At 36.3% G+C, this 15656-nt stretch overlaps 1 protein-coding gene across 1 annotated transcript in view; it reads left to right on the forward strand.

The window, feature by feature from the left end:
* The window catches only part of SPAG17 (sperm associated antigen 17), a 233777-nt gene that overhangs the window by 138247 nt on the left and 79874 nt on the right, over nucleotides 1-15656 (forward strand). The window contains exons 25-29 of the mRNA XM_082369949.1: nucleotides 1313-1488; nucleotides 3449-3566; nucleotides 7365-7543; nucleotides 8133-8292; nucleotides 12904-13121. Of these exons, the coding sequence (XP_082226075.1) occupies nucleotides 1313-1488; nucleotides 3449-3566; nucleotides 7365-7543; nucleotides 8133-8292; nucleotides 12904-13121 (851 nt within the window). The remainder of the gene's footprint in view (nucleotides 1-1312; nucleotides 1489-3448; nucleotides 3567-7364; nucleotides 7544-8132; nucleotides 8293-12903; nucleotides 13122-15656) is intronic.

Below are 15656 nucleotides of genomic sequence, written 5' to 3' on the forward strand. Positions count from 1 at the left end.
GAGGCATGATTTGAGAGAAATTTCTGAGGGCTCTGTGACTGGTTGGATGTATAGGGTGAGTCAGAAAGAGAAAATGCATACCATCTCAATGTCTCACTTGAGAAACAAAGTGCATGATTGGTCATGGCATTGACTGAGGTTGAGAACATAGGAGGAAGGGTTATCTGCTTGAAAGAGGAGAGACTTACTGATTTTGAAATGTCTCCAGTACCACAAGCAGGGGGAGATGTCTAAGAGCAGCTGGAAATACAGATCTGGAGCTGAGAAGAAAGCTTGTGCCCGGAGATGTGAATTTTGCAGTCATTCAAATGTAGATGACAGCTGGAGCCCCAGTAGTCAACAAGATACTCAGATCTAATAGAGATAATAAAGGCTCTCAGCCCTGAATGTGTATCACAATCACATGTGATTGTGTTTCACAACTATAAATGCCTGGGCCTCATCCCCAGAGAGTCAAGGTGGGGGCCTGAGCATTTCGTTTAATTCCATGAAAAATGATTATGGGCAGCCAGAGTTGAGAACATCTGTTGTGTAATGAGAAGGCGGAAAAAAACTGGGACCTACCAACATTTAACAAAGAGGAAGAGTTAGTAAAGGAGACTGAGAAAAAAATGACCAAAGAGGTAAGAGGAGATCCAGGTGGGAGTGTTACCCTGGAACCCAGAAGAGAATATAACCTAAGACATAAGGGGATGCTTGGAAGTTTCCAACATAGTTCCTCCATGGATTGGCTCTCCTTTTAGAATTCTGGCAATCCATTAAACCCAGAATAAAATCAGTCTTCAATAAGAAAACTTCTTTCATCATCTCAGCCAGAAATAATCTATTTCTTTTCTAAATTTCCTTGTTTGTATCCCGTATGTTTCTATTTAATATGTCCTTGTATTGAAGCTATTTGAGTACAGATCTTATTTAAACTATTTTGACTTCATAAGGTCCTTTATTTTTCTTTTTCATTATTATCCACTGCTCCACATGTTTTACATATGAGCCTCAAAAAATATTTCTCAAAAAAATGAAGAGATGGTTACTGCCCTATCATTAGGAGTTTACAATCTAGATGGGGAGGCAAGAGTGTGTGAAATCATGACTCAATCAAATACATCAAAGTATTAAGTGCTTCAAATTTCTAAGCTACAATTTTGATTTCCAAATCAACTACATTATCCCTGAAACCTATCCAACCGATCAGTCCTACTCAGCAAGGTAAAAATTGCCAAGTGGTATAAATGTTTGAGATGTAAATTTTATTTAACAAACATATCAAATATAAATGTCTAATTTACTTGATTTCTCCTCTTTCTCTTTATAGAGGATAAGGATCCTAACTTGGAAGCAATGTTGAATATCCCATCAGCACATACTCCAACAGTAATTCCTGTTATAGTGAGTAGTCCTGAAGGCAAAGGAAAAGGGAAAACAATAAGCAAAGAAAAACCCAAAGAATCTCTTAAAGAAGAGGAGCGCCCAAAGGAAGAAGAGAAAAAGGTAAGTGGACCTTGCCATGTATTCCCAAACTCTGCTTCTGCCTCAGTGTTAACTTTTTTTAAATCACGAGTTATGTCAATAGTATTATTACAGTGTGTATATTTTACTGTGCAGATTCAGTAACACTCCTTGTCCTTTCGGTTTTGAATGGACAAGAAAAGGTCTGCACACAGGAGTTGAATTCCCACGCCAGGAGACATACTGTCTTAAACAAACTGTCTCAGGTCATTCATTTCAAACTCAGAATAACTAGTTCAACCATTTTCCCACATTGGATCTTGGATGTTCTTTGCTTAGATGGTCAAGTTCCTACCATTCCTTATTTTCAATACTGCATTTAATTCCATTGAGATAAACAACAATTGGAAGGGGAGGATCTCTAACTAAATAGTGGAAACACTTCTGTTAGGTATATCTGGACTTAGATATTGATGTACTAAGACTTCAGCAAGACTAAAGGACAACCCACTTCCAGTTAAAGAGCAGTCCACCCTCTACCTCTCACCCTTCACCTATGCAAACAAGCACACACATACACACACACTCACACACACACACTCACACACTTGAGAGCTCTTTGACTCTAAACATTTTCCTAATAGAAGTATATAGATAAAAAGAGGTTCTAAAAGAAGGACAAGAAGGAAACTACTGATCAAATCTTGACTCTTTCAGTTTTACTAGTACAGTTGTACAGTTTGTACAATGTACAAATTCTCAACTTATTAGGAAAAAAAGTGTTAAAAAGTGATCAGGGACCTGGCTTTCAGAGCCTGACCCTTTGAAAGTTATGGGATTTGAATGTTACTTAGCCTCTGCACCATATTTACACAGCTTTACTAGATGAGTTTTCTCAAGCTAGGACACTTGACCCTTAAGTAGAAATGTTCAAGTACTGAGTAGAATATCCCCAGGTAACTCATTAATTTAGCTGAAAGCAATTTGGTGGCAAACCAATTGGTCCACCCAACATTTTTCTAAATTGATGACAATGAAAAGGTGAGGGATAATTACTGGTTTTGAGTGTAGTGATAGATTTGTCATGGTGTGTTTGTGTCTTTGAGCAGTATTGTTCATTTTACAGAATTTCATAAGCTTTTACCTCTTAATTTTGCTTTGTGTTTTTAATTGATTTTCAGCCAATGATCCAGATTTTATTCTCTATTAATAACAAAGGCAGAACAACCTAAATGATCAACAATAGACGACTAGAGAGAATAAATTAAAGATCCAACACTGGGGGATCAGTTGGAATGATTTTAGTGTTGAGCTGCTAAGCAAGTCAACTGGAAAAACTGAAAGGATTATCATTAGGGGTGGGTTGGAAGTAACCGAATAATTTTCATCCTGGAGTACATATAACCAAACAAGGGATTCAGGCATAGTGAGCATAAAATTATTTAGAATTTGTTAAGTAGACACACCCAAACCCTCATTAAAACTTATAAATAATCTTTTTTATTGTCTTTTATTATTTTTACTTACTACAAAAGCAATGTATGCTCATTATAGAAAAATAAAGACACATATCCTAATAGCATAATGTCTCTAGCATCCAAACTGTAAGACTCACACAAGGAAGGTGGTGGGGATCTTGGTCAACCCTTACACCTACATATCCAAACTGAGGCATCTTTCAAGGCCTAGTTCAAGCTTCAGCTCCTCCATGATCCTTTCCTAATTAGTCTCATTAACTTTGATATCTCCCTTTTCTGAGGAAAGATGTGCCAACCATTTGGTACTGTTATTTAGCTGTTTCATATGTCTGGGTGCCATTCTACAGGCAAAAGATCAATTGCACAAAGGTAGAGACTCATGCATCCTTATGGGCTCCACTGCAGGGCTCACTAGTCCTGGGCAATTCATAGTCTAAGCATTCAGCAAGTCTTTGTTTAGTCATAATAAATCAATATCTCATTTAGAAAATGATAGGAAATTATTAATGTTGAACTATTTACAGGAAGAAGTAGAACCAGAACCTGTTTTACAAGAGACTCTTTATGTTCCCACTTTCCAAAACCTGAACGTGTCTTGCCCCAATGGGCTCCAAGTGACCTTCATTGGGCAAGAGTCCCCAGGTGAGTGCTGGCCAGGAGGATGAGGAGGCAGGGGGAAAAAAGTCATATAGAAAACACTTCAATCACCATTGAAATTGTGTATTTTCCTACCAGTTAAATAAACTTGTTGATAATGAATAATAGGCTAATAATAATAATGACCACCATTTTTGAGCACTTACTATGGGCCAGGCACTATCTAAATACTTAACATACATGACAAAATACAACTACTATAAGCTAAGTCCTAATAATTTCCTTTCACAAAATAAAGAAATCGAGGCATCAGAAGGTTCAGTAACTTACCCCAGGTCACTCAGTTCCTAAGTGGCAGAGATAAAATGCCATTCTTGGTCCAGTGGTGGCAAAGCCAATGCTCTTAATAACTACTGTGTGGTCCTGTGTCCTTCCTCTACAAAGGGCCACAGGAACAGAACTTTGCTGGTCTGATCAAAACAAAGGACAGTGAGCACAGAGTAGGTAAAGATAAGTGCAGGTTAAATGGATGAAGAAAACCAGTCTCGTTCCCAGGTATCAGTATATACTTTTTTTTTTTTTAATTTATTTATTATTTATTTTTGGCTGTGTTGGGTCTTCGTTTCTGTGCGAGGGCTTTCTCCAGTTGCGGCAAGCGGGGTCCACTCTTCATCGCGGTGCGCAGGCCTCTCACTATCGCGGCCTCTCTTGTTGTGGAGCACAGGCTCCAGACGCGCAGGCTCAGTAGTTGTGGCTCACGGGCCTAGCTGCCCTGCGGCATGTGGGATCTTCCCAGACCAGGGCTCGAACCCGTGTCCCCTGCATTGGCAGGCAGACTCTCAACCACTGCGCCACCAGGGAAGCCCCAGTATATACTTTATAGGGTCTCTTACTTCTGTTGATTCTGTACGTGGCTCCTAACCTATTAAGATGAATAAATAAGTACAACAGGACTCCTTTAATTAACCTGATGCAGGGGGGCATCCACATTGGTGATTGATTTGAACATCATTTAAATGAAGACCCCCTCTTTCAGTAGAAGTAGGAGAGGCAACAAAGCAAGCACGGAGCCGGGACTTGAGTTCTAATTGACTGTATGGCCCTTTCAGTAACTTACTGTCTTTGGACCATGTTTCTTCATCTGATAAATGTTACATTATATCAGTGAATCCTATTTTCACAACCAAATATACTCTTTATTATAATTTCCTTATGTACCCCATATTTAAAAAGTGTATCAAAGAAAAAGAGTATGCTTATTGAAAAATATTTCAATGTTGTATTCACTTGCCAGCCAAATGAGAAGAAACTTAATGTTGCAGTCGATCTATTTCATCTCAATTTTTCTTTTCACTGGGCTTTCTGAATTATTAAAAATAGACCATGAACCCTTGTTTCTATTTCCATGGATTCCTAGTGATCCAGGTTTTCCATGATGGGACCAACTGTGTGTGCTAAGACTGAAGGCCACTGACAGTCTTCCAAAGTCAGATTCTATGAGGGAACTGAGAGGGATATTCTTTTTAAGTTTAAGTACATATTTGTTTCTGTGCTTGTTTTCTTGATTCTGTTAGCAAACCACAGCTTAATACTTGTTTCACCGGTCTTTTCCATTAGTTTCATTTCCTAGTCTGATGTTTTCACCTTTATGTCAGGGTAGACAATGTGGTTAATAATAACTCTGCCTGGGGACTTCCCTGGTGGTGCAGTGGTTAAGAATCCGCCTGCCAATGCAGGGACACGGGTTCAATCCCTCGTCCAGGAAGATCCCACATACCGCGTGCCAACTAAGCCCGTGAGCCAAAGCTACTGAGCCTGAGCTCTAGAGTCCGTGCTCCGCAACAAGAGAAGCCACCTCAATGAGAAGCCCACGCACCGCGACAGAGTAGCCCCTGCTCACCACAATCAGAGAAAACCCACGTGCAGCAACAAAGACACAATGCAGCCAAAAATAAATAAATAAATAAATAAATTTTTTAAAATGCTGTTGGAGCCTTTAAAAAATAATAATAATAATAACTCTGTAACAAATAATCTTTTTAAAACCCTCCATATATTATGATTATCCTAATTCAAGTCTGAATATAATTACAGCATAAATATCAAAGTAGCACTGTCTTCATAGGGTCAGCCTTGGGCAAGGGAGAGAAGGTCACAGGGTGTAAGAAGAAAGAGCCTAGATTTGAGTTCTTGCCAGGGTGACCTTGGACAAGTCATAACCCCTCCCCACCTGAATTTCTTCATTTATAAAATAACGTCATCTACTAAACAGAGTTGCTATAAATATTAAATGAGAAAATACTTTCTAATTTGGAAAGTATTATTCCAATGTTAGGTTTTTGCTTTTGTTTTTTGGTCATGGTAGCAGTGGTTGTTTTTACAGCATAAGAAAATAGTTAAGCACAGAGACTTGGTTCAAATCTCAGCTCTGCTCTTACCAGCTGTGTGACCTTGGAGAAGATAGCCTCCATTTATTCATCGGGAAACTCTGGAAAATGAAAGTGTCTACCTTAAAGGGTTGTTGAGGTGGGCTGAATAAAATAAATACACAAAGCAATTAACATATAGAAATATCTCAACAAATGTTTATTATTTTATTATTACTTCTGTGACTTGAAGGGTACCATGAAGTGTGCTTATTCCAAAATATTTTCCCACCAGCCTGATATAGTCCTTGAAATACCGTCATTTCATGTTAATAAACCACTTCTTTTTCCTCCTGAACCAATGCCATTTTATTTTAACTTTTAATACAGAAAAATATAATACATAATATAACAAGTACTGATGTGCTGATCAGACAAAATAAAGATTTCTTTTTGTCATACTTTAATCAAAATATATTTTTAAAATTACAGACACGGCTGTAACCCCAAATTTCCCTCTACAGTCTATTCCTTCTCTTTCTCCTATAGTGAACACTAACAAGACTTAGATTTTTGTGCAAATAGGTTTATACAAATGTGCTATATGTATGCCTTCAAAATAACAAGTAATGTTAAGTTGTAGATAATGCAAAATTTACATAAATTATATTTTATTGTAAATATTTTTCTGCAAATAGCCTTTTTATTCAATCTCTATTTTGGATATTCAAGGTGATACACATTTATCGAATGTATTTCTTTTAAAATCTAGATAACATCTCATAAATGAATAGACTGTGATTTTTTAATAGACTCCATCACTGACAGACATTGGATTTTATGTTATTAAACCACTTTTTAATGGAGAAGAGGAAATTATTCAGTTAGCGAAATCTGAGTAGCTGCTGTGTACCAGAAATTCTCAATAATAATACTTTCTTTTGGAGGAATTTATTAGGTGTTTTCTCCTTGATTGCCAGCTAAGAGTAGAACTCTGAGAAAAATCTGGACTTGGTTAGAGATGAGAGGGTCGTGTTAACTTTGAAAGATGATAAATGATTTAAGAAGGGCAAGCCTGAGTGAGGGACTTCCCCTGGGGCTCCAGGGAACTGGGGGACCCCAGGGGAACATTGTGCATCCAGGGTGAGAGAAAAATACCAATGAGGAGAAAAGGCAACATCTAAGACAGAATAACTCTCTCCCTTCCTAATTTTGCCCTGAAATGTTCTGGACATCATTAGAAACACTGGCTTATATATGGAGAAAGTATGTATTAAGTACTTGTAAATGACCTTATTTACTACATGCGACTGTAAGAAAGGCAGCAAAGAACCAGTACTCTGGGCCATCTGTCATGACATGAAAACTGCCCTAGTAACCAGATGTAGACAAAAGAATGAAAACAATGAAGCAGGAAGATAAGATCCCAGGCATACAGCATTACACAGTTCTCAGTAAGCTCTTTTTTCTTTTTAAGATCAATATGTTATAGACGAGGAACCCACTTGGGACATCATGGTCCGACAGAGCTACCCCCAGAAGGTGAAACACTATGAATTCTGTAAAACAGTGATGCCACCTCTGGAGCAGGAGGCATCAAGAGTTATCACCAGTCAAGGCACTGTTGTCAAATACCTGTTGGATGGATCCACACAGGTAAAAGAATATGTTAGATAAGTTACTCTTTCCTGCTGCAAAATAAAATGCAAACAAGCTAAAGGTGAGGAACAGTACTATGACAGAGAAGAGAAGCAACTCATTTGAAAATGAATGATGCCTTAAAATGGCAAAGAATAATATAGTTGGAAGAAAAAACACTGCCTTTGATGCTATACATCCTATACATACTAGATAGATATTGATAGAAACTAAACGTTTAAATACGTGATAAAGTTTTAAATGTAGTCATTAGAAAAATTGAAATAGGGTAAATAATTTCCCAATTACATAGGGGAAGGGTGAAGAATGGGAAAACGTAAAACAAGTCAATCTGATAAAAGATAGGAAATGAAACAAAATAGAAAGTAAATGGAAAACAAAGTAATATTATTGTGCTGGTTATTAATCTGTTGTCTCTGAGCTCCAAATCTACCCTTCTATAACATGCTTTATGCTGCTGAGTCTGGATGTCGGCAAATAGCATTTCTTTGAGTTATTTTTAACCTATTTCAGTTTGACACATAGTATTGTTAACCAGTTTCTTCCTCGTTTCTGAGAATGCTGAAATTTTTTGCTTTTTCTTCAGATTCTCTTCGCAGATGGTACTGTGAGCAGTAGTCCCAATTCAGGGCCTGTTGGTCTTCCTGCTGATGTGCCAGCAAGCCCTCACAGCGGGGACTTGATGGACACGGTTTCTCAGCAAAAATCAGAAACAGCACCATCAGAGACTGTCATCACAAAGAAAGGTAATAACCGAAGCCTCTCAATTTATCATGGATTTAATAAATCCAAGGGCTTAATAAATGCTCAATATTATTATTATTACACTTATCTTTTCATTGAATACATGCAAATTTCAGTGGGAATCACAGCATTACACATTGTTTCATGAATTGCTTTTATCTCTATGTAATAAATAGGAAACATTTTCCTACGTCATCATGTACTCTGACACGACATTAGCTCTAATGCCTACACTACTCTTTTAGGGTTAGGTGAGTGATCAGTGATATCAAGTCTCTGTGTAGGCTTCTCTGTCCTACTCTTTTCCCCGAAATCGCAAGAGGGCCACATCAGCTCCAGGCACGAGGGCCTCATGTCGTAACTTCCAAAGCAGAAAGGAAAGAGGGTGAACACAAGAGCTTTCAAGTGTCTCTCTTTATCAGGGAGAAAAATAGCCCCAGATTACACCAGTCTCCCCCACCCCCAGTGGGTCTCCTCTTATATGTCATTGACTAGACCTGGTTGGGGACCTAGGCTGGGAAAACAGCATCTGAAACTTTTGGCTTTTTTCTCAGGAGATGAGTACTACTAGTAAGGAAAAAGGAAGGTGGAGAAGAGTCGTGTAAGCAATCAACCATGTCTACCATAATCTAAATTACAGACTTGCTCCCCTCCACGACACTTGCAATTTATACCCCTACCTCCAGCACAGTATGAAAATGTCTGCTTCCTCATACCCTTGCCAATGCCGGGTATTGTCATTCTTTTCATGCTACTCAGTCTGATAGACAATTAATGCATCTTATTATTATATTAATTTGCATTTCATTGATTACTGATGAGATTAAACATTTAAAGATGTTTGTTGCTTTTTTTTTTCTTTTTGTTAATTTTCTATTCACATCTTTCCTTGGTTTACTGTGGGATGTTCATCATTTTCATTTTAAGAGATCTGTATGTATAGGAGACGTGTGCTTGTGTACCAGGCACAATTCTGGATACTTCAAAATATTAAATCAGTGAATACTCACAACAACTCTGTGAGGTGTGTATCTTAATAATCTCAATTTACAGATGAGAAAATTGAGACACAAAGAGGTTAACTAACCTCCTTGAAGTCTCTCAGCTAGTAAGTGGTAAAGCTCGGATTTGAGTCTGGGCAACTAACCCCTAAATTACACTGTCTCTCAGGCATTACAAATTTTTCTCAATTTCTCACATGGCTTTAATGATCTGTGAGACTAAGATTTAGTCTTTTTCTCTCAGATTCACACATCTCACCACGGTATCCAGTAACATTTGTATAGAGGCAAAGTGAATTCTTTTTTTGATAACTCAAAATTTAGTGAAATGATATACTAGGTCATATGGTAGTTCTATTTTTAGTTTTTTGAGAAACCTCCATAACATTTTCCACAGTGACTGCACCAATTTACATTCCCACCAACAGTGTACAAGTGTTCCTTTTTCTCCACATCCTCTCCAACATTTGTTATTTGTGTTCTGTTTGATGATAGCCATTCTGAGAGGTGTGAGATAGTACATCATTGTGGTTGATTTGCATTTCTCTGATGATTAGGAATGTTGAGCATCTTTTCATATGTGATATCATATGATATTTGTCTTTGACTTACTTCACTTAGTATGATAATCTCTAGGTCCATCCATGTTACTGCAAATGGCATTATTTCATTCTTTTTTATGGCTAAGTAATATTCCATGGTATACATGTATGACATCTTCACACCGGTCAGAATGGCCGTCATCAAAAAGTCTACAAACAATACATGCTGGAGAAGGTGTGGAGAAAAGAGAACTCTCCTACATTGTCAGTGGGAATGTAAATTGGTAAAACCACTATGGAGAACAGTATGGAGGTTCCTTAAAAAACTAAAAATAGAACTATCGTATGAAGTAGCAATCCCACTCCTGGTCATATATCTGGAGAAAACCATAATTCGAAAAGATACATGTACCCAATGTTCATTGCAGCACTGTTTACAATAGCCAGGACATGGAAGCAACCTAAATGTCCATTGACAGAGGAATGGATATGGTCAAGTTTTTAAAAAAATTCTGTCTGTGTTTGAAAAGTTGAAAACTGCATATATCCTGCAGCTATTGAGTACAGAGTTCTCTTTTTTTAATTTAATTTAATTTATTTATTTATATATATATATTTATGCAGCAGGTTACAGAGTTCTCTTTATATCTGTTAGATCAAATTTGTTAGTTGTGTTGTCCAATTTATATCCAGGTTCAGCAAACTTCTCTGTAAAGGGCAAGATAGTAAATATTTTAGACACTGCGAACCATATGGTCTCCATCACAACTACTAACTCTGCTATTGTAGTGTAAAAGTAGCCTTAGAAAATACATAATCAAATGAGCATGCTGTGTTGTGTTCCAATAAAACTTTTATATGGTCACTAAAATTTGAATTTAATATAGTTTTCATACATAACAAAATATTATTCTTTTGATTTTTTAATTATGCAGAAATGTACAAAGAATTATTACTTCACAGACTGTACAAAAACAGACAGTAGGCCATATTTGCCTCACATTCAAACTTTGACATTTCTTATTCTATATCCTTATGGACTTTTTAATGTACAATGTCAACTTATTCAGCAGAAGTATGTTTATTTCCTGAAAGGGGAGAATAGCCTCTTCACTCCTTATAGTTTAATCCATATTTATTTTCTCTGAAATAATTATGTCTTTTTTATAGTTCTCAGCTTTGCCTTTATATATTTTGAGGATATGATTTTAGATACTTACAAATTTAGAATTGTTTTATCTTCATGGGGAATTTAACTTTTTATCAGTACACAATGACTTTTTATTCTAAGATTCTTTTTTACTCTAATGTTGATTTTGCTTATATTATTATAGCTACATCAGCTATTGTTTAATACTTTTCCAGTATAACTTTTTCCACACTTTATTTTACTTTCTATGGCTTGTGTTTAAAAGTGTGTCTTGTGAGCAGCATATAGGTGTATGTTTTAAAAATTAGATATTTGTGTTTTAACTGGAAGTTTTAAGCTATTTATTGCATAACAGATATTTTCTGAAAATGTCTTTATGTTGTCCTCATTCTTGAAAAATAATTTCACTGGGTGTAGAATTCTAGATTGACAGGTATTTTCTCTCAGTATGTGGACAATAATTCTTCATATTTTTCTTGCTTCCACTGTTGCTGTTGAAAAGTTGGCTGTAAGTCTAATTGTTGTTAGACAATCTAACTGCCTTTAAAATATTTTCTTTTTTATTATAATATCAATATGATTTAACTAGGTGTGGATTTCTTTTTATTTATCCAAGTGAGAATACATTGGGCTTCTTGAATCTGTAAATTAGTGTCTTTCTTTCCTTGTGGAACTTTCTCAATATTATCTTTTCAAATATCGTTTATGATCCATTTCTTTCTCTTCTTCTCCTAGAATTCCAATTAAATGTGTATTAGAGAGCTTTTACCTCTCTTTCATTACTTCTATCACATTGGCTCTCTGAGCTTCATTCTAAATAATTTCTACAGGTCTATCTTTCAGTTCTCTTTTAATGCTCTGGAAATACAAATAGGTCCAAATTAAATCTTAGGGCAATGGAAAGGTTTAGCTAAATATATCTGTCTTCTTTGGTTCCCCCAATTAGTTGAGTCTGCATCTTACACCAAGATCCATGCCCCGATGCACATTTCATGGTCTGAATCTAAAGGATCTTCCTGGAGACAACAATCCTTTACTATATTTTTTGCAATTTTTTTCTCAGTCTGAGTTTACTTCATCATCGAGGCTTGGCAACACTGGCAAATTTTGCCTACAGATTACTCATTATTATTCATACAAATGGAGTAAATCTACCTTGATAGAGGGATTGAGATAATATTTACAGGGTTCCATGAGGGTTTCTTCAGTTCTATCTTCCTGTTCTAATTGAATGGGTGTGGGGAGGGGTTGACAGGGGGATGTGTATCAGATGATTATCAATGTAGTAATTAAACTGTACAAATCCTCTCCATATGAGAGGCCAAGGATATGCTTGATTGGTAATGTTCTCCAGATCCAGGGCTGAAGAAAGATGTTTCCTGTGACTGAAAAAAATGACAAAATCAGAGGAATGAAGAGTTAAAATTATACCCTATTATACTAGAATATAATAAGTCAAAAAAAGGAATCTGAAAATTTCAGAGATACACAGGAGAAAATGGAGGCTTTGAAAACCAGGGTACAGGACCCCAAATCTGGAATCTGGGAGATGTAAGCAAGACCTAAAAGTGTACAGAAATTGACAAGAATGGGTATTGTGCCATGGAGAGTGAGCTGTGTATGCACGTGTATGTTTGTGGAAGGTGATGGGAATCCAGCCAAGGTTCAAGTGCCAAGATTAAGATATTTATAACCTGAAATTTTTGCTTCTTGAGAAATAATATAATTGATGAATACCACTTAGAATTTCTGTGTGTCTGAGGTAACCTACACTGTATTAAAACTTAATGAATAATTCTATATAAGCGATATTATAGTTATATTGTTGCATTTGATTTTTTTAAATTTTTTTTAAAATTTTAAAATTTTTGTTGGAGTATAATTGATTTGTTGTATTTGATTTTACTTGAACTTCCACAGGAAAAAGTCAGAAAAATCAGTCATCAATGGCACATAAAAATGAAAGCCATGAACCTCCCCCAGAAACAATTCAAACAGTAACTCCTATGGAGGTTCACTTAGGCACCTGGTTTACAACTACACCTCAAGGAAATCGGATTGGCACCAAAGGATTAGAAAGAATAGCAGACTTGGCCCCATTTTTATCCTTTAAAACCACAGATCCTGTCAATGGAACGGTATGGCAAACTATTATATATTACAAATTTTTCTAAATCATTAGGGCTCTGAAACAACACATGGAGGAATACCTGTCAAATAATAAATTTTCAATAACTATTTGTTAAGTAGTGGATGTATGGATGAATGGATGGATCCATCTTTCCAAATCTAAAAATATTGTGTGGTTCATTTGACCAGCATAGTGTATCATGAAATACTAATTCTTGAAGTGAGAGACAAATCATGAATTTTCTATTCCACTTTTAAGACATATGATTAATGATATCCTATATTTCTTTATGTTGAATGTATTTGTTTATATGTCTTATCTTCTAGAAGTGAGGGGCTATGATTTATTCCTACTTTTTGTGTGTACCTGACATGAATTATAGAAATTTGTTCATGATCCTTGACTTCAAATAATTTATGGTATATTTAATGAGATGCCCACATTAAATAACTCAAAAATTCAACACCACCACAAAGCAACTATAAAAAAGATTTTATTTATAACTTAAGAAAAAGTGACAAATGAGTGGTATAGTAAATAATGGTTTTGTTTATCTGTCAAGTGGATGTGAAATTGAAACCCCTGGGATGCACAATAGCATTTTCTATAGGCTTTCTGTTAGGGGGTTTGCATACATTCTCTCATTCAGGCCTCACACCAGTGTATATTATACAGATGAGGAAGCTGGGCCTCAGCAAGTTAAGTAATGTGACCAGGAAGTGCTGGAGCCAGGTTTAGAACCAGTCGTTGGGACTAAAAACTGGGCTCTTTCCATTCCTCAGCTATTCCTCTAATATCTTATGTGGAGCTTTGCAGCACCCTCTAAATCTAACAAGACAAAGAATTTCCTGCATGCCTTATTTCTGGTTTCTGGACTTCCAGCACTTGTTTACAACCACATGCTGATAGTCGAAAGCAAAATGTCTGCTTGCTATTGAGATAAATTCCATTATCTAACCAAATGCGTTTTCCTTTCTTCTTCAGCCTACTTCTGAAATAATTTCATAATCTCTTACATTGTTTACTAGTTCTTTGTTGTGAGACTCAAGATACATATCATCTCAGGATGGTTTTTTTTTTGGTCACTTCAAATGACTCACTTTAATTCAGCCCTGATACAGATTATTTGGCTTAATATGCAAATTTGATTAATATTTCTTAGTTAATGACACTCAATTTCCTTTACTGATACCTAGCACCGTTATGGAAGCACAAACCAAGATCCAGGAGCCTGGATTCAAGCATAGACACCCAACAGTGAAATTGCAATCACAACAATAGTAATAATATTTATTGAGCGCTCACTGTGTGCCAGGCCCTGTTCTTGGTGTTTTCCACATCCTAACTTGTTTAATTCTCACAACAAACTATTGTTGTTTCCATTTTACATATGAGACAACTAAGCTGCAGACAGGCTAAATAATTTTTCCAAGATCACACAGCAGGTGGTAGATTCAGAATGTGGACCCCCAGGTTGTATTCTAGGTCTCATATGCTTAACCATTATGCAAATAAGGGGCAATAATCATATGAAACAAAATTGAGAATGGATGTGTGTTTTCATGATATCTGACATGAAGTATCACATTTTAGAGGAGTGGCACTGACCTTGCTGTGAGGCAATCATGGGTTTGAACCCCAAGTCACACTTCTTACTAGATATATGACTTTGGATGTTTCTAATCTAGGTTTCTTTACTCCTAAAATGGAAATAATAGTCATTACCTAAAATAGTTGAAAAGATTAATACCAGATTTAGCACCATCAGGTGTTCAGTAAATATTCTTTCTATTGTGTTCTTGCCACCACTAAAAATAATGATTATCTTACCCTATGGTGATCAGAAAATGTCAATGTTATGTGGTGTTATAAAATGTTGGAATAATTCTAAATAATAATTTGTGAATATCTAAACTAGATAGGGAATTCCCTGGCGGTCCAGTGGTTAGGACTCTGCACTTTCACTGCCAAGGGCCCAAGTTCGATCCCTGGTTGAGAAACTAAGATCCCACAAGCTATGCGGCACAGCCAAAATAAATAAATGAGTTAAAGAGCTAGTATTTATCATTGCTAACTTGATGACCAATTAAGTGTGAATTACTTTACCAGCATTATCTCATTTAATCCATATAACATCTCTGAGGAATACTAGTGTTGGCTCCATTTTGCAGATAAGGAAACTAGGGCCCAGAGAAGGTAAGCAACTTGCCTAAATCACCCAGCCAGCTGTGGAACCAGAATTTGAACTCAGGCAGCTTAACTGCAGAGTCCATGCTCTCAGTCATTGCATTCTACAGCAGTATTTCTCGTTATACATATTCAATAGATAGATAGATAAATAGATAGATAGATAGATAGATAGATAGATAGATGATAGATAGATAGATAGACAGATATACATATCTGTATCTACCACTGGCTGAGAGTGCCAAAGATAAGAACTTAAAATAATGATCAGTGTGCACTTCTCTCTTATAGTGATTTCTGCCTACTATAAAAAGATATTTTAATACATTGTTGACAGTTGGGGTCTCCAGAAGCA

This window comes from Balaenoptera borealis (assembly GCF_965194805.1).
Source record: "Balaenoptera borealis genome assembly, chromosome: 1".
NCBI classification, from domain to species: domain Eukaryota; kingdom Metazoa; phylum Chordata; class Mammalia; order Artiodactyla; family Balaenopteridae; genus Balaenoptera; species Balaenoptera borealis.